The sequence below is a fragment of the Megascapheus bottae genome, chromosome 30, assembly GCF_031878675.1.
Source record: "Megascapheus bottae isolate mThoBot1 chromosome 30, mThoBot2.hap1, whole genome shotgun sequence".
NCBI classification, from domain to species: Eukaryota; Metazoa; Chordata; class Mammalia; order Rodentia; family Geomyidae; genus Megascapheus; species Megascapheus bottae.
Genome location: NC_143538.1, coordinates 105,545 through 130,667, shown reverse-complemented (window position 1 = coordinate 130,667; position 25,123 = coordinate 105,545). Strand labels below are relative to the sequence as shown.

Sequence of the window (25,123 nt, the reverse complement as noted above, 5' to 3'; positions counted from 1 at the left end):
GTTAGCGGGGGTCTGGGGGTCTCTCATGGGGAGCTGGCAGCCCCAGGGCAGTGTGGCATGCATTCATGCGTGCATGCATTCATGCATTCATGCGTGCATGCATTCATGCATTCATGCGTTCACGCATTCATTCACTTGATACCATAGCCCCTGGATTCAAATGGTGCCCGTAAATTCAGGCTTTTAGCCACCTTTTCAGGTAAGCTCGGGGCATATATTTGACATTCATTGGCCCCAGGTTTGTTAGTCCTTAGGTCTCATCAGAAGGGTTTTTGTTTTTTTGCTCCTCCTCCTCCCTGAGGCTTTGATTCGGGGCCTGGGTGCTGTCCCTGAGCTTCTTTGGTTCAAGGCTAGTGCTCCGCCACTTGCCCACAGCCCCACCTTCAGAAATAAGAGTCTCTTGGACTTTTCCTGCCCAGGCTGGCATCGAACTGCAATGTTCAGTTCTCAGCCTCCTGAGTAGTTAGGATGACAGGTGTGAGCCAGTGGCGCCTGGCTCTGGCCGAGTGTTAAACATGCGTGTAGGTTTTCATTCCAGGCACATGATTGGCTGCAGTGTGAGCAGCTCAGGATTGGTGGAGAGAGGCCCGGGGGGTGGGCTGAGAGCTCAGGGTGTTCCTGGAGAAGCTGCCTCTTCAGACAGCAGCAGCTTGAGTAAGGCAGAGGGAGGGGTTGGTGGGAGGCAGAGGTGAATGAGAGCAATGTCAACCCTGTCATGTGGGAATCTGTCAGAGGTGGGGCCTAAGGGACCAGGTAGGGCCAGTTGTGAGGAAATGAGTCGTCTTGTTGTTTAGTACCTTAGCGTATGAATTTACTTTTCAGTTTCAAGGATCCTGGGGTGAGCCCTGGTTTTTTTTGGGGGGGGGGGTCAAGTATATAATTATGAAACAGGGAGTACAGGTTAAAGGAAAGAAAAAAAGCTACCATCTAGGGCTCTGTTCACGTCGGTTATATACTTGGGGTGAACTTCCACTTGTGTGCTGTAGAAACCCAGGGCTGGATGAACACCTTCCCATGGGAGTGACGAACCCCTTTTTATCCTGGGGATTGTAGGCCCAGGGCGGGGCAGGGCCCCAAATACTGCCAGGAGCAACCTCACTCACTCACCCTCGCTCTCCTGTTCTTGGCAGCTTCGCTAGCAGATACAGCACAGCAGCCATCTGAAGAGCAAAATAAGTCTCTCGAGAAACCAAAACAGAAAAAGAACCGCTGTTTCATGTGCAGGAAGAAAGTGGGCCTTACTGGTAAGTGTCCAGGGAAGTGGCTTAAAGTGCAGAGATGGGGCCTGTGGCTCCGTGGCTAGAATGCCAGCCAGTGAGCAGAAGTGTCAGGTACCACGTTCCAGTTCTACGTGGACCTTAAAAAGAACAACGGTGCGATGATGGTGTCACCATGGCTACTGTGGTTCTGGTTTTTTAAAACAATTTTTAATAGTTATTTTTCCTTTTATTTTCTGTGTATTGGTACCAGGGACTCGAACTCAGGGTCTCATACATGCTAGGCAAGCACTCTACCACTAAGCCACATTCCCTGCTTCCTGAGTTACCATAAAGAACTCAAAAAAGCATTGATTCTATATTCCGTCATAAAATGTGACTGATTGATTTCAGTCATAAAATGTGATAGGAGTGAGGGCCGGGCCATAGACAGGTGGGTGGGGGCCTGGACTCCTGCCTCCGAGTGGAGGCTGCTTTGAAAAGTCGAGGCTGGGGCTGGAAGCATGGCTGCATGGGTAGAGCGCTAGCCAGTGAGATCGGAGTCTCAGATTAGCTTACTTTCTTCTGGTACTGTTTACAATTGGGGCTGACATAATCGAAGACATTCTGTAATGCAAAATGGTTTAAAATTGTAGCGTGGCTATTTGGTTTTTTTATTTTATTTTAATTGTTGGACTTAGTATAGTTTTGACAGGAAGAAGTTGTGGCCCTATCATAGGCTGAGAAACATGAACTCGGAAGCAGTCCTGCCCTCTTAGGGACTTAACATTTGCACAATTAACAACCAAGCTGGAAGGAGAGCTGTGGCTCTCGTGGGAGATCACTAGCTCCAGGACAGGCCCCAAGCCCTGAGTTGAAGTCCCAGGATTGGCACCCAAACAAAACAACATCACCCAGGGTGATTCAGCCCTAATTAACATGAACACTGCTCTCCCCTAACTCGCGCGTGTTGGCTGCTTGCAGGGTTTGAATGCCGGTGTGGAAATGTTTACTGTGGTGTGCATCGCTACTCCGATGTGCACAACTGCTCTTACAATTACAAGGCTGATGCTGCTGAGAAAATCCGAAAAGAAAATCCAGTAGTTGTTGGTGAAAAGATCCAGAAGATTTGAGCTCCTGCTGGAATACAAAACCCTTTGACCATCTGCAAACTAAAAACTGCCTTGAGGTTTTTTTCTAGTCGTGGGGAAGGTAGAGCAGCGTTCTCTTGCATAGACCTTTAATCATGCACGTCATCAGAAGAATAGATTTTTGTTTTTGTTTTGAAAATGACTCTGAACATTTATTTCCATTGCAGTTTCTGTGGCTGAAAAGACTTTAAACTTTGCAAGTATTACCCTTTCACGATTACTTTCATTTGAGTTGTGTGCAGAGAGCTCTCATAGCGGGCCCGGAAGCGTGAGTTTGGAGGGCTGTGTTGGGTTCCAGTATTACACACGCATGCGCTGTCCGCAGTTTGTTCCTCGTGGTTCCTGTAGATAGAGCTTTTCTCTGCCACACCAGCCCTCTTTCCAGCAGGCCCCCCGGGGCACAGCTAGTTTATCGGTAACTGAATGTATCTTAATCATTAATGGCTGCTTCTGGTTTGTTTCCCCCATTAACAAAGGTTATACATACGTTAGCATAGTTTCTTTGCACCACTATTTATGTCAGAATCATTTGTCACACGAGAGTATGTGCTAGTGAGATTTTAAGGTTGTGTGTTTTTCTTTTTTTTTTCTTTTTCTTTTTTTTTTTTTTTTGAGCAAGGGAAGAAAAAGCTGAATGCATTTTACTGCTGACTGCAAGTTTCTTTCAGATTTCGTTCAGTGGTCTGTGATACAATATGAAGAATGATCTGAAGTAATTGTGCTGTATTTATGTTTATCCACCAGTCTTTGATTAAATAAAATGGAAAATTGGAATGTTCCCCGTGTCACTCTTTTTCTCCTGAGTTTGCTCTTACTAATTTTCCTAATTTTTTAAGAGTGCTTCCAAGCGTTTCACAAGCATTCATGACTACTTCATCACAAATAGCTTTGTATTCCAAGAACCTCTTTCAGTTGCTGAGATAGTGAGTGGTGAGATGGTGAGTGGTATTTTCTGGCCTCCTGTGTGGGTCTGCTCAGCACCATCATGGCCAGTTAGCATTCACAGAAATCTTGATCAGGTCACATTGGAGACATTTAAACAGTGAGAGGGTGAATGGAAGAGTAGAAAGACTTGTGGGGGGAGGGGTGCTTCTGTCCCCTGGTTTAAACATGAAGTATTTATTTTACAAAAGTGAATTTCTTGATTTAAAAGTGTTTTGAGGGCCGGGAGCTTGGCCTAGTGAGTGGTACAGTGCTTGCCTCGCATGCATGAAGACCCGGGTTCGATTCCTCGGTACCACATACATAGCAAAAAGCCAGAAGTGGTGCTGAGGCTCAAGTGGTAGAGCTCTAGCCTTGAGAAAGCCCAAGGACAGTGCTCAGGCCCTGAGCTCAAGCCCAGGACTGACAAAAAAAAAAAAAAAGTGTTTTGATTTTGGAGGTGTGCGTGTGTGCATGCACGCGAGAGCGCTGGTCCTGGGGCTTGAATTCAGGACCTGAGTGTTGTCCCTGGCCTTTTGTGCTTAAGACTAGCAGATCTACCACTGAACCACAGCACCACTTTGGGCTTTTTGCTGATGAATTGGAGTTGAGAGTCTACAGACTTTCTTGCTCAGGCAGGCTTTGAACCATGATCTTCAGATCCACTTTCTGAGTAGTTTGGATGACAGGTGTGAGCCACTAGCACTGGGATTAAAATTGTTTATTGTGTATATGCACACACACGCGCACACACACACACACATATGTTCTATAATGTGCATATACAAGAATGGTTTACTATTAAATGGAATTGATTACTTAATAGGTGGAAGGAGCCATTATCACTTGGTTCTGATAAAGTACCAACCAAAGTAGTCACACAGAGATTACAAGTCCCTCCGTCTAAGTGAGGTTAGACCATTGTCAGCTCTTCATATCCCTGCCTTCACATTACATAGTTCCATTTTTACATAATGGCTGCAATTGCTTTCTTCCCTCTGTTCTTGTCCCCCCATGCCTTCCATCCCCCCAAAAAAACCTCATGTTTCTACTCCCTCTTGTTAATTGGTCCTTGTACTCCTCCGTGAGTGAGTCATCCATTGTCAGTCAATGTGTGTGTGTGTGTATGTTTTCTACACAAGACACATGCTTGTCTTTCTGGCCCTGGCTTACTTCATTTAAACATATATTTTTCTAGGTCCATCCATTTCCCTGTAAATGACATAATACTATTCTAATTCTATTGGCCTTTTCTATTGTTTTTTTCTTGGTCAGCCCTCGGATTTGAACTGGGGACCTGGGATGCACTGTCCCTTAGCTTCTTTTGCACTCTACTACTTGAGCCACGGAACCACGCCTACCTTTTTCTGTATATGTAGAACTGAAGAATCAAACCCAGGGCTTTCATGCTTGCTAGGCAAGCACTCTACCACTAAGCCACACTCCCCGCCTCTATTTCTGTCTTTCTAATAGCCTTCACATGCCTGTTATTTTTCAGGTAGGATCTCACATTTTTGCCAGGTCCAGCTTCAGGTCATAGTGGTCCTTCTGCAGCCTCCCCCGTGGCTGAGATCACAGGTGCACACTACCACACCCAACTTACCATGAAGATGGGGTCTTGCAAAGTTGGCCTGAGCTGAACCTCTCCCTGCAGTCTTCCCGATCTCCAGTTCCTGAATAGCTGCAATCACAGGCCTGGTCCATGAAAGAATTTTCATAGCAGACACTGGTGAGCCAAATCTTTACTGCAGATCTACTGGTTAACAGTGACAGACCGTAGTTGGCTTTAGAAATACAATCAGTGGGGGATGGATGTAGCTCACTAGCAAAGCACTTACCTAGCAAATGCAACATCCTGGGTTTGATCACAATACCAAAAAATAAAAAAGGAAAAGACAAAAAAAAAAAATGGGGGCTGAGAGTGTGGCCTAGTAGTAGAGTGGTTGTCTAGCATGCACAAAGACCTGGGTTCCATTCCTTGGTACCATATACACAGAAAACGCTGGAAGTGGTGTTGTGGCTCAAGTGGTAGAGCTCTAGCTTTGAGCAAAAGAAGCTCAGGGACAGTGCCCGGGCCCGAGTTCAAGTCCCAGGATTGTCCCCCCTCCCCCCAAAAGTACAGTAACAATAACCAAAAAAAAGACCCAAACAAATACAGAGAACATCTCAAAATATGCATGTTCCTGCCCCCCAGCAGATCTGAAGTTACAAATGGTAGTTCCTTCAGTGCTTTATAGTCTTTCAGTCCTTTCCTGCTTTAGTCCTCAGGTTCAAATCCCAGCACTGCCCTTGCTGATAAAAACATCGGAAGACACATTTGCAAAGCTTCGGTAAAATTTATGCCAAAAGAGGTCCCTGGTGAGCCTTGGCAGGCAGTCCTGAGCAAGGGTTATGAAACTTAACCAAGGTTTATTTACCTGAGATCCAAAGTATTAACATGGATAGTTAATCATGAAGCTGTTTTAAATCAGCAATGTTGCGTGAAACCACTGTTGAATGTCCTGTGCTCATTTTTTTTGTTTTCTTCTTTTGGTAGGGTCACAAAACTAAGTCTTCCCACTTAAATGCCACAGCTGTACACTTCCCTGGCCCCTCATTTCCAAGGATTCCAGCTGGATAATGCCACTTAAATCATTCCTCAGGCAAACCATGCGAGGCCATGTTTTTCCTGAAAGGAGCTTATCCTCAGCAGAGTGGCTTAGAGCTCACTCTATGGCTTTTTGCCAGTCCAGGGCTTGAACACAGGATCTGAGCACAGTCCTTGAGCTTTCTTAAGCTAATGCTCTGCCACTTGAGCCACAGCACCACTTCCAGTTTTTTCTATATAGGTGGCACTGAGGAACCGAACCCGGGTTTTTGTGAATGCTAGGTAAGCACACTACCAGTAGGCCAAACTGCTGGCCCCAAGACTGCAATTCTAGTATTAGTTCCTTGATTGTCTTTGTTTCTGAGATAAGAAGACATCATTTGACTTGCCCTAAATTGAACACTTGGCTTATTCTCATCAGAGTGGGTCTCAAGGCAAATTCGCTGTAAGTACCAATCATTGAAAACGTTTTTTTTAGAGATTTTTTTTTCTTTTGCCCTTTCCCTTTTCTCCTCCTCTTCCTCCTTTCCCTTCTCTTGTTTTGTTTGTGCCAGTAAGGGCACTGGAACTCAGGGCTTCTTTACTCCAAGCTGGTGCTCTACTCTTTGAGCCACAGCTCTATTTCTGGCTTTTTGCTGGTTAATGGGAGATGAGCCTCTCCGGGCTTGTCTGTCTGGGCAGGCTGTGAACCAGTACACCTATTTCAGCCTGGGAAGACAGCTGTGAGCTACCAGCCCCTGACCTTTCTCTTTTTATTTTTTTTGACCCTTTAAGCTCCCTTTACTGTTTTTCCCTCTCTATTGTGCGCGCACACTCGTAATGCACACTATTCCAGCCGCTCTACAATGTGTGCTGTCAGCTCTTAGCAATCATCACCGAGAGCAGAGGCAGAAACAGAAGCAGGACTGGAGTGACAGGCGAGACACGAGCCTGTAATTCTCATTTAGGGAACATGCAGACATGATGTATGGTCCCTTCTTCAGATACCGCAACTGTTCATGCAGGACTGTTCATGCCCCTGGAGGGGGCAGCCGGCAGCTGTCACCCCACCCCAGCCTCTGGCGACAAGGTCACTCCTTGGTAGGAGTGGCATGATTCCCCCCTCCCCCGAGGTGGGCGTGGCCCCGTGTGGGGGCGTGGCCTATTGGGTTGGGGGGATGGAATGGGGGTTGAGATTATGGAAATGAGGCATGGACTGGGCGGGGCTTCGGTAAGTGGAGGTGGGCACGGCAGAGGCGAGGTCTGGGGACTGGTTCTGGAAATGAGGCGCGGGGCGGGGCTTCTCTGAGGTGAAGGGGGCGTGGTTATGGAAATGAGGGGCGGACGCGACCCGGAGACACGGCCAGCCCCGGCCCGGTGCAGTCGCCTTCGCCTTCGCCTCCAGCCAGGGCGCAGTGCATTCCCGCCACCATGTCCTTCGTTCCGGTGCCCGCGGACTCGGACTTCCCGATCCAGAACCTGCCGTACGGCGTCTTCTCCACGGCGGGCCAGGTGAGCGGCGGGCAGCCGGGGGAGAGCCGGGGGCAGCGGCTCCCCAGCCCGGCCAGCGCCGGCCATGGATGTGTGCATTGCTACACGTGTGCATGCATGCAAGTGTGTGTGTGTGTGTGTGTGTGTGTGTGTGTGTGTGTGTGTGTGTGTGTGTTTCTCTCCCCCCCCCCCCCCCCCCGATAACCTCCTGATTCAGCTCTGTAAGTCATAGCACCCAGACTCCGGGTACCCCTCAGAGGTATCGGTGAGCAAGGGGGGGGGGGATGCCCGCTAGGTCTGGAGTTAGAAGAAAGAGCTGTTTCCTGCTTCCTTCCAGATCCCCCAGTGGCCTGGCCTTTGTGGCTCTGCCTGGGGTGAATGCTTCGATTGCACAACCAGAGGTCTTGACCTGGTGTATGTCACAACCACAGCAGCCCCTCTGCAATCAAAGCCTGTTAAACCTTAACTGTGCCAGCCAACCCAGCTCTGTGGGCAGAACCACCCTCTGACCTGTGACCCCCTACCCTTGGCCCTCAGCAGACAAGACCCCCCCATCCTCCCCCCACTATCCTGAGGGTAGAGAGGATGACAAGACAGACTCTTGTGCCTGCCTGGAAGATCTGGAATCGAATCGAGGTCCCTCTTGGGTGTGTGGCCAGAGGCTCTCAGACACTGCCCTACTCCTTTATTGCTAGAATGTTCCAGGCAGCTATTAGGGATTTGTGGGGAGAGGAGCCCCCTCCACCTGGCCTCTGAGAAAGTATGGGGATGGAAAGTTAGCCTTTTGGCTCCCCTTCTAGAAAGTCCCAAGCATTGGAGCTATTCTGGCCTTGGCTGAATCTCCCACAAGGAATGGTGTGAGCTGGCGGCCAAGGCGGGTCCTTCCCTTGTGGATTGCTCACAGATTTCACCCTGGGAGACACTGGGTCTGGAGTAGGGGTGGGGTGAGGGCACACCGTCTCCCTCCCCACCCGAGGCTGGCTGCCTTCTAGCCAGGACCCCCAGATCTCAGCCTCCATGTAGCTAGGATTATATCTGTTTTATCATTCTTATTTTATTTTTCATCTATTTTTTTGGATGCAGGTCCTAGGTCTTGAACTCAGGGCCTTGGTGCTATCCTGGAGCTCTTTTGCTAAAAGGTAGCACTCATCACTTAAGCCAGAGCCCCACTTCTGCCTTTTTGGGGGGTTCACTGGAGATTAGCATCTCGTGGCCTTTTCCTGCCCAGGTTGACTTTGAACTTCAGTTCTCAGATCGCAGCCTTGTGAGTGACACTGGGCGGACGTGAGTGCTTGTGTTGAGAGGTTTGCAGCTTGTGGTTGAATCTTCACAAAGCCCCCTACTTGTTGGTAAACTGAAGCTCAGAGAGGCTTCCTGTCACCTAGCCAATGAGATCAGCTTCCAGAACACTCTGTACACCCTCACACCCTCACAAGGGTGCTGGCTGTTCAGGCCTGTCATCCAAGCTGAAGGTTTGGAGGTTCAAAGACAGCCAGGTCAGAAAGGTCTGGGAGCCAGCAAAAAGCCAGAAATGGAGGTGTAGCTCGCTCTAGTGGTGGAACGCCAACCTTGAGTAAAAAAAAGCCAAGTAAAAGTGCAAGGCCCTGAGTTCAAATTCCAGTACCAGCACCTCAAGGGAGCTGGTTATTCTCTGCCTCCAGCCCTGAGCACTGTATGTGGAGTACTCTGTGACCTGCAACACAAGTGCCTGGTTCAAGAGAAGGCCTGGGCCACCCAGGAGAGCAATAGAATCAGTGCAGGTATCTAAGCAATGCCAGGGATACTTTTTGTGAAGTTTGAACTCAGGGCTTGAGGATTAGGCCCTGTCACTCACACAAGGTTTTTTTTTTTTTAAGGCAGGTGCTGTGACTCCTGAACCATAGCTCCACTTCTGACATTTTGCTGCAGAGTTGGAGGGAAGAGTCTCAGGGACTTTTCTGCCCAGACTGACTTTGAACTGTAGTTCTCAGATCTCAGCCTTTTTAGCAGCTGAGATTATAGAGGTGCACTACCAATGTTGGCTGGTTGGGAAATTTAACCTCGGTACAAGACTTGGGCCAGGCTGCCTGCTCTTCCTCCAGCCAAGGGCTGTTTGTTTCCCTTTGAGGAAACACAGAATCTTTTTTGTTTTTCCTCTCTCATGGAAGCAGAGACAGGCGCTGTGCTCCATGCTACCCGGCTCACGGTCCCCTCTCCAGGCCGGTCCTCAACAGGGTATCAGAGGGAGCTATAGATCTGATTTCCCTGTACTGAGCACAATGTCTTCCTTTCTTCCTTTCTTTTTTTTTTTAATGTGTGTGAATGTGTGCCAGTACTGGGGCTTGAACTCAGGACCTGGGTGCTGTCCCTTGGCTTTTTCTCTCAGGCTGGCTTCATTTGAGCTTCTATGTGTATAGTACCAAGGAACTGAACCCCGGTCTTGTACATGCTACGCAAGCACTCTACCACTAGGCCAAACTCCTGCCCCTACGTTTTCTGATTAGTTCATTGAAGAGAAGGATCTCCTGGGCATTCCTGCCCGGGGTTGGCTTTGAACCTCAATCCTCAGATCCTAGCCTGAGTGTCTAAGATGGCAGAGGTAAGCCACCAGCTCCTGACTGACCGTGTCTTCTTCCTAGCCCCAGCCCCGGATTGGGGTGGCCATTGGGGAGCAGATCTTGGACCTCAGTGCCATTGCACACCTCTTCACCGGGCCTGCCCTCTGCCAGCACCAGCATGTGTTCCGTGAGGTAGGCCGGGCGACACAGCGCATTCCCACTTGTTGTTATTGTTGGTAATGGGACTTGAACTCTGGGCCTGGGCGCTGTTCCTGAGCTCTTCAGCTCAAGGCTACCGCCCTACCCCTTGAGCCACAGCTCCACTTCCGGTTTTCTAGTGGTTAGTTGAAGATAACAGTCTCATGGACTTTAGTGCCCGGTTGGCATTGAACTATGATCCTTAGATCTCAGTCTCCCGAGTAGCTAGGATGACAGACGTGAGCCACTGTGCCCGGCTCTCATTTGTTTGTTTGTTTGTTTTTAATGCTGGTCCTGGATCTTGAACTCAGAGCCTGGGCACTGTCCTTGAGCTTTTTTTGTTCAAGGTTACATTCTACCACTTGAGCCGCAGCACCACTTCTGGCTTTTTCTGTGTTTGTGGTACTGAACCCAGGCCTTCAAGCATGCTAGGCAATCGCTCTACCACTAAGCCACATTCCTAGCCCCTGAGCTGCTTTCATTCAAGGCTGGCACTCTACCACTTGAGCCACAGTGCCACTTCCGGCTTTTTGATGGTTCAGTGGAGAGAAGAGTCTCCCGGACTTTCTTGCTAGGCTGACTTTGAACCACAATCCTCAGACTTCAGCCTCCTGAGGAGCTGGGATGACAGATGTGAGCCACCATGCCCGGCCTCCCAGAGCTTTTGTGGAAGAAACAGACCTTCTTACGGAGTGGCTGGCCCTTGCAGGGGACAGGGCGTGGGGAGTGGGGTGCGGGCTCTAGGCTTCTCCAGTTCCTCTCTTCCTGTTCTTGGCCTAGCCTACTCTCAATAGCTTCATGGGCCTGGGCCAGGCCGCCTGGAAGGAGGCCAGGGCGTTCCTGCAGGACTTGCTGTCTACCAGCCAAGCCAGGCTCAGAGAAGACACAGAGCTTCGGAAGAGGTGAGGCCAGGGGAGCTGGGCTGGGTGGCTGGCGGGGCCATCCTGGCCTGAGTCTGGGCCTGAGCAGCCCTGGAATTACCTGGAGCCTAGATTTGATCTGCCAGGCCTGCCATTTCTCTGTTCCCACCCACCCCAGCTGCCCGTTCTCTGCTCTCTTCCCTTTCCTCTCCCTCCTTCCCTCCGTCCTCCCTCCCTCCCTTCCTTCCCACAACCTTGACCTTGACACCTCTGATTCTGCTTTTCAGGGCCTTCGTCTCCCAGACCTCTGCCACCATGCACCTTCCCACCACCATTGGTGAGTGCTGCTTTCCTTGCTAAGTCGACGTGGATGGAATCTCGCTGGCTGCTTGGTCTCCCGGTCCCCGTGACCTGGCAGATCAGCGAGTGTGGCTTTGGCTGGGAGTGGAGTCTCAGCCCAAGCATGCCCATTGGGCCTGGCTGGGAAACTCCAGATCTCTTGGGGTCCTGGCTGGTCATGTAGCTCAGTACCTCTTCCTCTCCCAGAAGGCTGTGGGGTCAGCTTTCTGGCTCTCAGCACAGCTGTTGTTTAGTTTGTCCATTACTGGGGTTTGAACCCAGGGCCTGAGTGCTCTCACTTGGCTTTTGTACCCAAGATTGGTGTTCTGCCACTTGAGCCACAGTGTTACTTCTGCAGTTTTTGCTTCTTCATTGGAGATAAGATTAGTGTAGACTTTCTTGCCCGGGCTGGCTTTGAACTGTCCTCTGATCTCAACCTCCTGAGTAGCTTGGATGACAGGTGTGAGCCATCAGTGCCTGGCTGTTTTGTATTTCCTGTTTTTGTTGTCACTGTCAGCCACGGGGCTTGAACTCAGGGCCTGGGCACTGTCCCTGAGCTTTTCTGCTCAACACTAGTGCTCTACCACTTGAGCCACAGCGTGGCACCTCCTCTTTTTTTATGGGAAATTTCAGATACCCAACAAGCCAGTTGTACCCAGTGGCTTTTCCTTCAGATTTCAGTGATTCACTCTGCAGTGGGAGAGGGAGTTGGTAGCCTACAATCCTCTCCCCACTATTTAATGCATCAACTACTGTGCACTAAGTGTGTACCTATTTGAGCAAGGCCTGAGACGGAATGGAGTGGAGCAAAGTGGCTGTGACCTTACGGAGCCGGAAGGCCCATGGAAGGAAGGCTTACCGGAGGAGAGGTCAGATAAGGGAGAAGTCAGCTAGAGAAAGTCTGGAGGGCTTCGTGGAGGAGGTGCCAGGATGGAAACCCATTGGCAAGGGAGAAGGAAGTGGCCCAGGTTACAGGCACAGCCTAAACAAATGTGTGACCATTGTGTGTGTGGGGGGGGGGGCTGAGAGCTGGGGGACCTGTCTCTCATCTCAAGCCACTCTGGAGGAAGAGAGCTGAGGACTACGGTTCAAAGCCAGCTTGGACAGGAAAGTCCATGAGGCTCTTATCTCCACTGAGTCAGCAAAACTTAGGAAACAGAGCCATGACTCAAGTGGGTACAAAAGCTCAGGGATGGCACCAGAACCCTGAGTTCAAGTCTCAGTACCAGTACCAAAAGTTAAACACAAACTACCAGATGTTGGTAACTCTCCCTCTGTTACTCTAGCTATGCAGCACGCTGAGATGTGAGGATCATGGTTCAAGGCCAGCCTGGGCAGAAAAGCGTGTGAGAAAAAGCTTTAAGTGGAGCTATGGTTCAAGGGGTAGCGCACCGGCCTTGAATAGACACACTAAGAAACAGCAACCAGGCCACGAGTTCAACCCTCAGTATCGGCCAAAAATACAATAAAGGGCCTGGCCTCACTCTGGGGTTTCTCAGTTGGGGTGCTCTGATGATCTGTGCTCTTGTTTTTTTTTTTTTTTTAGGAGACTACACAGACTTCTATTCCTTCCGACAACACGCCACCAACATTGGCATCATGTTCCGGGGAAAGGAAAACGCACTCATGCCCAACTGGTGTGTCTCCATGGCTCCGGCTGGGGTTCTGGAATAGCTAGGGCTGCCTGACCATTTTCAGAATTTGTGTGTGTGTGTGTGTGTGTGTGTGTGTGTGTGTGTGTGTGTGTGCAGTGGGGCTTGAACTTAAGGCCTTGCATTCTCCCATGGCTTTTCCAATCAAGGCTGGCGCTGTACCTCTTAAACCACAACTCTACTTCTGCCTTTCTTGGAGGCTAAATGGAGATCAGAGTCTCACAGAAGTCCGCTATTCTCAGATCTCAGCCTCCCGGGTAGCTGGGATTATAAGTGTGGGCACCTGTGCCCAGCTTTCATTAGTGTTTTGATTCAGGGTCTCAGCAGGTCCTTCTAGTCCAGCTTGGAATTCCTGAGACTCTTCTTCCTGCCTTCCAAGTGCTGGGATTACAAGTATGTGCCTGGCTCATATTTGCTTCCTATTTTTTTGTTGTTGTAGTTGCCAGTCCTGGGGGCTTGAACCCAGAGCCTGGGCACCGTCTCTGAGCTTCTCTTTTTTTTTTTTTTGCCAGTCCTGGGCTTGAGCTCAGGGCCTGAGCACTGTCCTTGGACTTTCTCAAGGTTAGAGCTCTACCACTTGAGCCTCAGCACCACTTCCGGCTTTTTTCTATGTATGTGGTACCGAGGAATCGAACCCAGGTCTTCATGCATGCTAGGCAAGCACTTTAACCACTAGGCCAAACTCCCGGCCCGTCTCTGAGCTTCTCTTGCTTAAGGCTCTACAGTTAAGCTACGGCATCACATCCGGTTTTCTGGTGGTTCATTAGAGAAGAGTGTGTCATGGATCTTGCCTGTCCGGGCTGGCTTTGAACCACAGTCCTCAGATCTCAGTATCCTGGTAGCTTGGGTGCTGGTTGTTGTGTGAGATAGGGCCTTGCTTTGTTGCCTGGTCGGCTTGGGTACTTTCCACGTTCCACCACACGCCTCCTGCCATTCGCAGAGTGGTAGACGCATCCCGCCATGCTAGGCTCTTCCTCTGACACAGGAACTTTTCTGCCCAGGATGGCGTGGGTCTCAGATACTTCTATATTATACTACTATGCCCAGCGTCTGTCTGTCTGTCTGTCTGTCTGTCTTTCTCTTCTTTTTCCTTTCTGCCTAAGATAAGGTTTCATGAACTTTTGCTCAGGCTGGCCTCTCACTACAATCCTCCAATCTCAGCCTCCCCAGTAGTCAGGATTCCAGGCGTGAGCCTGTGTGTGTCTTTCAAGTTTCTTTTGCAGCATGCTAACCCCTTCCATGGCCCTGTCCCCTTTGCTTGTGTCTGAACCAGGTTGCACTTGCCCGTGGGCTACCATGGCCGGGCTTCCTCTGTAGTGGTATCTGGCACCCCAATCCGAAGGCCCTCGGGGCAGATGAGGCCTGACAACTGTAAGTGATTCCCAAAGCCTGGCCCTGCCCGCTCAGCCGCCTACACCATGCCGTGGGCACTCTGGCAGCCCTTGTGCTGTTGTCATTTCAGCCAAGCCTCCTGTCTACGGCGCCTCTAAACGCCTGGATATTGAGTTGGAAATGGTGAGCTGTGTGGGGAGATGCATTAGTTCTGGGTATACAGGAGCAGGAAGGAGGGAGGGCCAAGAGAAAGAACAGCAGGGCTGTCTGGGAGGTGGTGGTAGTGGCAGTGACGCTGGCATGTCGCTGGTGGTAGCTTGGGAGGAGCCGAGTGCTGGCATGCCTTCGCCACGCTTCCCTGCATGGCTGCGTGGCTGCAGTCCCCAATGGAGTTGCCATGGGTTCAGGCCAGGCTCAGTGGCAGTCCTGGCCCCTTGTGGATAGGGAGAACTGGAAAATCTCCGTGACCTTGGACCTCTAGGTGCCAAGTGTCCTGGGGCCATGCTGGTCAGATCTAGACCCTGACCCTCTCCCCCCACCCCAATCCCCCCATCAGGCCTTCTTTGTAGGTCCAGGGAACCAGTTTGGGGAGCCAGTCCCCATCTCCAGGGCCCACGAGCATATCTTTGGAATGGTTCTCATGAACGATTGGAGTGGTAATGGTGGCGGGAGGCTGGGGCCAGGAGTGTGGGTGGCAGATGGACTTCCGGCTCTGAGGGCCTGACCACCCGCCAGCTTCTCACTGGTGTTCACTGAGCACGTACTAAGTGCTGGGCCCCGAGGTGAACACACCACATGTGCTGTCGGTCCTAGGGTTTAGGTGGGCTTTGGGGTTTCCCCCCGTTCCTCTGTGTCATTGTCACCATCATTTATCTGTCCTTTTTTAGTTTTGCCAGTCCTGGGGCTTGAACTCAGAGCCCGGGCACACTGTCCCTGAGCTTTTTGTGCTCAAAGCTAGTGCTCCACCCCTTGAGCCACAGTACCTCTTCTGGCTTTTTGGTAGTTTATGTACCAGTTACAAATAAGAATCGCACAGACTTTCCTGCCCAGGCTGGCTTTGAACCACCAACCTCACATTTCCACCAGGCGTGAGCCACCAGCTTGTCCATCTTTCTATTGTGACCTGGTGTCGAGGGTCTCTGCCCTTTGGGACAGAGCGATTCCTCCCCTGGCTCTCGGGGCAGCCTGGCAGGGCCGGCGTGCCAGGCTCTGGGGAGAGCCCGGGCACCCGGGGCCAGCACCCCTTTCTCCTTCCAGCTCGGGACATCCAGCGGTGGGAGTATGTCCCCCTGGGCCCGTTCCTGGGGAAGAGCTTTGCCACCACCATCTCCCCGTGGGTGGTCCCCATGGAGGCTCTTCTGCCCTTCGTCCTGCCCAACCCTGAGCAGGTAAGCACACGTGCCTTGCTTTTCATCTGTGCTGGTCCTGGGGCTTGAACTCAGGGTCTGGGCGCTGTCCCTAAGCTTTTATATTCAAGACTGATGCTCCATCACTTGAACCACAGCGCCAGGTCTGGCTTTTGGTGGTTCTTTGTGGATAAGAGTCTCACAGGCTGGCTTTGAACCGTGATCCTTGGATCTCAGCCTCCTGAGGAGCTGGGATGGCAGGCTCATGCCATGACGTAATACATGATGGCCCCCAGTAAATGGCCTCCCTGCCCTCTGCAGTCCCTAGGGGAGGGAGGGGGTGGCACTGGCGTCCTCCAGGCCCAGGCTGCAGACATGATGTGCCAGCTTCCCCTCCAGGTCCCCAGGCCCCTGCCCTACCTGTGCCACGACCGGCCCTACTCCTTTGACATCCAGCTCGCCGTGGCCCTGAAAGGTTCGTGGGGAGCCAGTGGTGTCATGGGGCTTGCGGGAGTGGGGCCTGGTGGTGTCCCCGGGTTCATGGGCCACTGCGGTGTCCCTGGTGGGGGCGCGAGGCCAGGTCAGGAAACTGATCCCCACGAGCTGACCAACCCCAGAGCTCCCATCATGGCGCCCAGCACCCCAATCCTGTCTCCACACTGTCTCCCAGGGGTCTGCCGGGCTTTACCCACTTCCTGTCACTGATACCCTACTTCCTGCCCCTGACCCCTGAGGCCCCTCCCCTGTCATGCCCTTGACGCCCTGCCCCCCATCATGTCCCTGATGCCTCCTCCTCCCCTGGCACCCCGCCCCTGTCCCCCTGGTGTGTGGACTGTTTCATCCAGTGCCTTGTTTTGTGTTTTGTGCTCTACCACTGAGAGCCACACCCCACGTGGCAGATAAGAGCCTCAAGGTCTTCCCTGCTCAGGCAGGCTTCCGCTGCAATCCTCTACATGTGTGTGAAAGCTCACACTCACAATCGACACAATCGACGTGTTAGCTGGGCACTGTCGTCCCAGCTACTCAGGAGGCAGAGATCTGAGGGTGGTGGTTCAAAGCCAGCCTGGGCAGGAAAGTCCATGGGCCTCTTATCTGCAATGAACCAGCAAAAAGCCAGACGTGGGGCTGTGGCTGGAGTGGCTGAGCGCCAGCCCTGAGCTCTGGCTGAGTCTTCTCTGTCTTTTAACAGGAGAAGGAATGCAGCAAGCCACCACCATCTGCAGATCCAATTTTAAGGCAAGCTTCGAAGCCCATGCTGTTTCTTAGAAGCCAGGCGTCCCTGGCCAGAAGGGAAAAATGGTTCCTGTTATTTGGAGAGGCAATACTGGTTTTTGTTTTGGTTTTCGGCATTTTTGCATGGCCTGCCTAAGGCTTCTTTCATGGTGACACCCCATGCTACTACAGCTGGCTCATTTGTTGAGATGGGGAGGGGAAATCTTACTAATTTTTTCTCTGATACTGGCTTCCACCTGTAATTCTCTCCATCATAACCTCGCAAGTAACTGAGATAAGAAGTGTGAGCCACTATCTTTTTAAAAAAAGTACTGGGGATTGAACTCTGATGCTTCCCAGAAATTGACGCTCAGAGCTCCTGGGCTTCGTAGCCAGTTCTCTGCTTCTAGCGTGTTTTTCAGATAGGGTCTTGTGCTTCTTTCTGCTCAGGCAGACCTCTGGCCACCCTTCTCCTGCCCGGATCTCCTGGGTAGCTGGGAATCCAGGTTTGCACCACCATGGCCCCCCTTAGATAAAATTTCAATTGAAGTTTAAAGCACAAATACATCCTTTCTGAGTGTGCAGACCAAGGGGTTTTCACAAAGCAATGTCCCCACATGCCTGTGTGTGTGTGGGGGGGCGTGGGTGGCCATTATTCATTCTAGATCAGTGGTGAACGTATTTTCATCACCATGTGGTATTCCACCGCATCAACTTCGTTGGGTTTGGGACATTCACTTGCTTCCTGTCCTTTCCTTCCTCCCTCCCTCCTTTCCTTCCTTCCTTCCTTCTTCCCCTCCCTCCTTTTTTACGTGTCAGTACTGGGGTTTGAACCCAGGGCCTCCCTGTCTACCTCCCCACACATCTTCTCTGCTGACTCGCCGGAGGTGTGTGTCAGGCTGGCTGGGCGCTGCCATCCTCCAGAGCTCAGTCTCCTGAGTAGCTGGGGTGACAGGGGTGAGCCTGAGTGTCATGTGTGTGGGGGACCTGAGGGAGGCGGCTGGGGCGGTGAGGGTGGGATGGGGCCGTGGGGGGTTGGGCTGTCCCCATCTCAGGAGGCGCATGCGCACTCTGCCTCCCTGGCCACAGCACATGTACTGGACCATGCTGCAGCAGCTCACACACCACACTGTCAACGGCTGTAATCTCCGGCCCGGGGACCTCCTGGCTTCTGGAACAGTCAGCGGGCCGGTGAGTGGATCGGTGCACCCCACTGCTCCCCACACTCCAGCCCAGGCCTGCATCTTCCTCTTCTCCCACCACCTCTCCCCTTCTTCCTTCTCTCCCTCCTCCCCCTCCTTCCTCCCCCTCCCCCAGGTCCCCAGCCCCTCCCTCATGGGCCGGGCAGGCCGTCCACCCCCTCTGTCCCCTCCATAGGATCCTGAGAGCTTTGGCTCCATGATGGAACTGTCATGGAAGGGGGAGAGGCCTATTGCCCTGGGCGAGGGCCAGAGCAGGACCTTTCTGCTGGACGGGGACGAAGTCACCATCACAGGTGAGGCCCCTGTGCCTGGGCGTGTGTGTGTGTGTGTGTGTGTGTGTGTGTGTGTGTGTGTGTGTGTGTGTGTGCGCGTGCGCATGCGCGTGTGTACCAGTGCTGGGACTTGAAATCAGTAGCTCATGCTCTGCTTTTCAGCCTTTTGTGCTCAAGGATGCTGCTCTACCGTTTCTGCTTTTTGCTGTTAAGAGGAGATTCGAGGTACAGGTCTGAGATCTGAGGATCCCAGTTCAAAGCCAACCAGGGCAGGAAAGTCCCCAAGACTCTCACCTCCCACAAACCACCAGAAAACCAGAAATGGTACCGTGGCTCCAAGGCAGAGAGCACTAGCCTGGAGCCAGAACATCAAGTGAGAATGGGGCCTGGAGTGTGGCCTAGTGGTCGAGTGCTTGCCCAGCATGCACGAAACCCTGGGTTCGATTCCTTATTACCACACACACACAGAAGAGCTGAAAGTGGTGCTGTGGCTCAAGTGGTAGAGTGTTAGCCTTGAGAAAGTCCAAGGACGGAGCTCAGGCCCTGAGTTCAAGCCCCACGACTGGCAAGAAAAGAAAAAAAGAATGTGCAGCCTTAAATGCATGTCCCAGTACCAGCACCGAGACAACCCAAAACTTGGACATAGGAGAGGCATAAATTACAGCGTGAATATCTATTTTCATGAATTATGTATTAACAACAGTACAGAAGGAAGTTCCATGTAAGAGGGAGGGGCTCACTAGAACACTGAACCAGTAACCCCTTGGCCTTTGTGCACGCCAGGCAGGTCCTCTACCACTTGAACCGCACCCTCCTCCTTTTTGCATTCTTTTGGTTCTTTTTCCTTGAGATGAAGTCCTGCTAATGTTGCCGGGGCCGGCTGGCCTTGAACTCAGATTCTCCTGCCTCCTCCTGCTCCTCCCGAGGGCTGTGTGTGGGAAGAGAGGAATTGGAGAGGGGGCATCAGGCTTGGGGTCTGGGTGTGACACCCCCTGTCTCCTGAGCAGGGCCCCCAAACCATACTTTACCTCAAGAACACAAAAATGGCAGTGCCAGGGACCTGTGGCTACTCAGGAGGCTGAGCTCTGAGGATCCTGGTTCAAAGCCAGCCTGGGGAAGAAAAGTCCGAGAAACTCTTCAATGAACCACCGAAAAATAGACATGGAGGTGTGGCTCAAGTGGTAGAGCACCAGCCTTGAGGGGAAAAAAGCTAAGGGGTGGCGCCCAGGCCCTGAGATGAAATCCCAGTGCTGGTGGGGATGTTAAAGGAACAGAGCCAGGACTGGAACCAGGGAAGTCCCTGGCCAGAGTGGAGCAAGGACTGAAAAACCACCTGACCCAGGCCAGCCCGCTGTGCCCTGCGGTGTGTTGCTCTCTCACCCCACCTGGTGCTCAGTTTGTGAACTGCAGCCCTCAGCTGCCCCTGGGCCAGGTTCTCCTAACCCAGGCACCCCGCTTCTGCTGGGACCCTGAGAGTCCCACCTCTAGACCCTGGGGACACCTGTGGTGGCCTTTATGTTTCTGTGGCACTGAGCATGGCACCCAGCCCCCTGAATTAGACCTTCTGTCAATTGCTTTGGTTTTAGTGCTCGGGCTGGGGCTTGAACTCAGGGCTGGGCGCTGGCTTGCCTTTTCTGCACAAGGCTGCTGGGCTTCCACTTGAGCCCCCAGCTTTTCTGGGGGCTCCCTGGAGATCAGAGTCTCAGGGCATGGAGCTGGGATTACAGGCATGCCAGGTAAGCCCTTCCTTGATTATTTGCATGTGGACATCCAACAGTGACAGGAAAATGGGGAAACCGAGTCACACACTAGCCAGTTGGTACACCCAGAGGCTTTGCCATCTGCAAGGCAGCCTCACCACACCCAATGACCACAGGGTGAACTCCTATGCACCCGTCAAAACCCAGCGGACAGGGCTTCCCCCACTACCTCCCTTCCTCCTCTGCACGGCTTTCTTAGAACCTGATAGGTATTGGATGCCTCTTGTTCACAGCTGCTGCTCCCAAAGGCGGGACTTCCTCACAGACAGATACTAGACAGACAGGCAGGCCAGTGGACAGGCTCCTCCTCTCTTCCTTAGGGGCACTGTTGTTCAGAGGGAGCTGAACAGGTGAACTAACAGGTGATGGCTTTGTGCTAGGTGAGCACAGATAGCAGAGCCTCCACCAGACCACTTCCTGATGGGGAAACTGAGGCCTGTAGGGCCCCCGGGATCTGAGAATTCAGGATGCCTGGCTTGGGTTAATTGGACGACTTGAAGTTTGATCTCTAGACCCTGACCCTCTGGGGAAGGCCTGGGACTCGGGCTACAGTGTTCTCAGGATGGCCTGGCCTTCACAGAGAGGCTGGATCCTGGGAGTCCCCAGATCCAAGGCTAACCCTGTCCCTCTGCCCTGACCCCCCTCCAGGTCACTGCCAAGGAGACGGCTTCCGTGTGGGCTTTGGCCAGTGTCGTGGGAAGGTGCTGCCTGGCCTCCCGCCTCCCGTGTGACGCCTGCGCGGGCCCGCGTGTCCTGCAGCTGCAATAAAGGCCCCGAGTCCAGAGGTGTCCGTGTGTCCATGCTGTGGGGTGGGGTGGGGTCAGGGGGAGCTGTGTCCTCTCTGTCACGCATGTTAGCACAACCTCACCCACCCCTACGTAACACTGGACGGAGCCTTGGGGCCTCTCGGGGCCGCTGGCTGGACAGCGGGGATGCTTCACGTTTCCCCAGTGTTGGCTGGGATGGTGGGGGTGCAGGTCCCGTTCAAAGGTCCTGTGGTTGCTATGGTAGTTTGAACCTTGGTCCTCAGGCTATGAAGCAGGAAGGCCTGGACTTATCGGGTTTTGGGGGGGGGGTATGAAGAGAGAGCCCCAGGACACAGAGGGGGATGGAGGCCCAGGGCCTGTCTACGTCACCCCATTTGTCCCATCTTCCCTCACACATTGTGTTCTGTTTTGTCCCAGTACGAGGACTTGAACCCAAGACCTCACCTTCTCCCTTAGCTTTTTCACTCAAGGTGGGTGCTCGACCACTTGGGCCACACCTTAGTCTCTTTTTGCGTTGGTAACAGTTGTGTAGGGCCAGCCTCCTCCAACAGGGTGAAGCTGGAGCTACAGGCAGGCACCGCCAGCCGGCGGTCCTCCAGGATCCAGCCACGCCGGCTGCCATGACACTCGGGCCAGGGTCGCAGGTGTGTGTGTGTGCAGGAAAGGGGGTGGGAGAGGAAAAGGACAGTAAGGGTACAGTCTCCCCTCCACCCCATCTCTCCACATGGCAGCCACGGGGAACGCTCTCTCCCCTTCCTCCCTTTTTTATTTTTTGGGTCAGTCCTGGGGTTTGAACTCATGGCCTGGGCTCTGTTCCATGAGCAGTTTTCGAGGGGTTCATTAGAGTCTCACGGACTTTCCTGCTAGGACTGGCTTTGAACCCCGATCCTCAGATCTCAGCCTCCCAAGTAACCAGACTGATGGTGATGGTGATGATGATGATGATGGCGGTGATGATGATGATGATGATGATGATGATGATGGCGGTGATGATGATGATGATGATGGCGGTGATGATGATGGTGTGTGTGTGTGTGTGTGTGTGTGTGTGTGTGTGTGTGTTGGTACTGAGGCTGGAATTCAAGTCCTGGGGGCTTGCCCCTTGAGTGAACAAAGGTTGGTGCTCTACTACTTGAGCCATACTTCCACTACTGGTTTTGGGCTAGTTCACTGTACATTAGAATCTCCTGGACTTTCCTGTCCAGGTTGGCCTTGAACTGCGATCCTCAGATCTAAGCTTCCTGAGTGGCTGGGATGACCCGAGCCACCACACCCTGGCATCTGTGTTTATTTCTTTGTCCTCTTGACCTCTGTCCTGACACAACACGAGAGGTGTCCATGTGTGGAGCCTGCGCGACATCATGGATGTGAATTGCATGTCCTGTTTATGCCGGCTCACGCCTGTCATCCCAGTTATGCAAGAGGCTGAGATCTGAGGATTGCGGTTCAAAGCCAGCCTGGGCAGGCAAGTCCATGAGACTCTTATCTCCAATGCACCACCAGAAAACTGGAAGTGGAGCACTAACCTTGAGCTGAAGAGCTCAGAGACAGAGCCCAGGTCCTGAGTTCAAGTCCCAGGACTGACACAAAAATAAAAAGAACGCAAGCAAGCAAGAAGAAGCATTTGTACCTGGAAAAAGGGTTTATGAGCACAAAATAAAAATCCCTGCTGTGGTGGTGGACTTTTCCCCAGCTCTCCCCGCCAGGTCTGAAGTTTATTTCTTCTCATCTTTAAAAAAAAAGGGTCCATGAGCTAAGATGGATCCATGCATGGGCAAAACGTTGACCAGGACTACGGCGCGTCCGGGCAGAGCCCATCGGTGTCTCCCTATGGGCTTCTTGCACGTGGGAGATCCACAGTCTCGTGGTCTCACCCCGCAGAGATCCAGCCTGTGGTGTGGGCTGGTCCCCAGTTCCTCGTGCTCCCCAGTGCTCCAGCCCTGGTCTGTGCTGGGGGCTCAGAGGGAGGCCACCTCCCCGGTGAGGCTCTAGCGGCCTCCTGTGCTGTCCCAGAAGCGGGGTTCCAGTGCGGGGCCCGGGGCGGGGGTCTGGATCCCCCACCCATGCAGGCTCAGGCCTGGGTATTCGTGCAGTCCACGGAGTGTGGGGGCAGGAACGGCTGGCTGCACCCCAGAGTGCTGCTGGGTCATGTGGCTTCCCCACTTTTGGGGTGACTGGGTGGTGACCATTCTCTGGGAACTCATTTCCCTGGGGACCTGGGGCTGCAGGACCGGAGGCCTGAGGATGGTTCCCCCAGCTGCAGGCGTCGCGCGCGCGTGTGTGTGTGTGTGTGTGTGTGTGTGTGTGCGTGCGCACGCGCGTGTGCCTGTCCTGGTCCTGGGTACTCTTGCTCAAGCCTGGTACTCTACCAATTGGGCCACAGCGCCCCTTCCAGCTCTTTCTGTGGTTCATTGGAGATGAGAGTCTCACAGACTTTTGTACCTGGGCTGGCTTCGAACTGTGATCCTCAGATCTCAGCCTCCTGAGTAGTTTGGGGTGACATTAAGGAGCCATGGTGCCCGCTGGGTCAGTGTTCTCACTGCAAGGTTCTCAATGCAGGTGAGTAAAGTTGGGGGGGTGGGTGGGAGAAGAGGGGGGACCCACACAGAAGAGCCAGCAGCCACCTCCCCTCCCCCACCGTGGCACCCCCACATTCAGAGCACTCGCCTGTATTTCTGTCTACATGAAATAAATACACAACGACATCAACAAAGAAATCAAGTCTTTCCTTCCTGTCTTCCAGTGAGGAGCCGAGGCACAGAGAGGGGAGCCGACTTGCCGAGGGTCACACAGCTTCTGGATGGCTGAAGGAGGAGGATTGGAACCCAGGTCTCCTGGTCCAATATGCATCTCCTGAACAGTGCTCCCTTGATAAAGTACAAGCAGAGGTTAGTGACGCCCAAATGAAATCATGAGCAAACCAGACCCCGGCAGCTGCTGGAATGCCTGCTGTTAAAACCAGCGGTGGCTGGGCACGGCAGCTCACGCCTGCCATCCCAGCTAACTTGAGAAGCTGAGATCTGAGGATCGTGGGTTCGAGGCCAGCCGAAGCAGGAAAGTCTGTGAGACACTGGAAGAGGCCGTGTGGAATGGGGGGAGGGGCGGGCCCCCCCATGCTCGCCCCTTGTTCCTTGGATCGCCCTATTTCTGTGTGCTTCTGCCATGTGTGTATTATTTGGAGCAGGAAAAGAGAGCTGTCTTCCCATTTAACTGAAAGCACCCACCCACTGTTCTGTGCCTCCCGCCTGCCTTTGTGCTGTTGTTTGTACGTGGGGGAGGCAGTGCTCTATGCACCCCTTCCTTCTCACCCCCTGCCAGTCTGGGGTTTCGGGGCGCCCTGGGGGCCGCAGGGCTGGGGGCCAGGCCCGGCTCAGTCATCCAGATGCTGTTCCTCCCACGTGGACGTGGGGATGGCGCTGTAGGGATCCACGATGACCTTGGCACAGCGAATGATCATGACCACCAGGAAGAGGCAGAGGAAGACGAAGCAGGCCAGCGTGAGGCCTTTGTCCACGTCCACGTCCACCGGCCCGGGGCTGGGCTCCTCCATCGCGGAGCGGCGACCTGGGCTCCTCTGCGGGTGTGGGCGCAGCCCGGAGCATCTTCCACCCCTGTGGAGAGTCGGGAGGGCCCCGGTGTCACCATTCGTGGGGACCCCAAGCTTGAACCCAGGGTGGCGCTCTACCATGTGACCGTGACTCCTACCTCCTTTTTTCGTTGTTGGCGGTGTGTGTGTGTGTGTGTGTGTGTGTGTGTGTGTGTGTGTGTGTGTGTGTGTGCTGGCACTGGGACTTGAACTCAGGGCCTCATTCTCATTTGCCTTTCCCGTTGAGGCCAGGTGCTCTACCATTTGAGCCACCCCTCCACCTCTGGCTTTTGCTGGCTCCTGGGCTTTCCCACCCCAGCTGGCTTTGGACTGTGATCCTCCTATCTTGGGCTCCTTTGTAGCTAGGATGACAGACTGGAGTCTCTGCCGAGTCCCAGCAGCACAGCAGGGGAGACAACGGGGTGGTCCGAAGCAAGGCCAGTGCTCCCTGAGCTCCTCTGGGCCACGCAGCTGATCCAGCCAGCCTGCGCCCCAGGAGTCCCAGTGTTAAAAGCACGTCACACCAGCCAGGCACCGTGGCTCACACCTGGCATCCCAGCTCCTCTGGAGGCTGAGATCTGAGGATCGTGGTTTGAAGCCAGCCTGGGCAGGAAAATCTGTGAGACTCTTATCTCCAATAAACCACACACGCACACACACACGCCTAAAGTGGTGCTATGGTTCAAGTGGTAGAACACCAGCCTTGAGTAAAGAAGCTCCCGGACAGTGCTGAGG

General features: G+C 53.0%; 3 protein-coding genes across 8 annotated transcripts in view; 2 read left to right on the top strand and 1 right to left on the bottom strand.

Moving 5' to 3' along the window:
* Window positions 1-3,125, top strand: part of Zfand6 (zinc finger AN1-type containing 6) — a 60,165-nt gene extending 57,040 nt beyond the window's left edge. For all 6 annotated transcript variants that reach the window (XM_090321799.1, XM_090321797.1, XM_090321798.1 and 3 more), the window contains 2 exons: window positions 1,131-1,244; window positions 2,181-3,125. In XM_090321799.1, coding sequence (XP_090177925.1) covers window positions 1,131-1,244; window positions 2,181-2,329 — 263 coding nt within the window. In that variant the 3' untranslated portion in view covers window positions 2,330-3,125. The remainder of the gene's footprint in view (window positions 1-1,130; window positions 1,245-2,180) is intronic.
* A 4,081-nt stretch (window positions 3,126-7,206) lies between these two features.
* On the top strand, window positions 7,207-20,817 carry Fah (fumarylacetoacetate hydrolase). Its single transcript, XM_090321463.1, has 14 exons — window positions 7,207-7,346; window positions 9,944-10,054; window positions 10,841-10,962; window positions 11,208-11,257; window positions 12,806-12,896; window positions 14,185-14,282; window positions 14,374-14,426; window positions 14,800-14,899; window positions 15,501-15,631; window positions 15,989-16,064; window positions 16,779-16,825; window positions 17,891-17,992; window positions 18,179-18,296; window positions 20,684-20,817. The coding sequence occupies exons 1-14, from the start codon at window positions 7,266-7,268 to the stop codon at window positions 20,764-20,766; spliced, it is 1,263 nt and encodes a 420-aa protein (XP_090177589.1). The 5' UTR covers window positions 7,207-7,265; the 3' UTR covers window positions 20,767-20,817.
* A 2,579-nt stretch (window positions 20,818-23,396) lies between these two features.
* Ctxnd1 (cortexin domain containing 1) lies at window positions 23,397-24,359 on the bottom strand. Its single transcript, XM_090321509.1, has 2 exons — window positions 24,111-24,359; window positions 23,397-23,669 (listed from the first exon to the last, which is right to left on the bottom strand). The coding sequence occupies exon 1, from the start codon at window positions 24,350-24,352 to the stop codon at window positions 24,173-24,175; it is 180 nt and encodes a 59-aa protein (XP_090177635.1). The 5' UTR covers window positions 24,353-24,359; the 3' UTR covers window positions 23,397-23,669; window positions 24,111-24,172.
* Window positions 24,360-25,123: the final 764 nt, after the last annotated feature.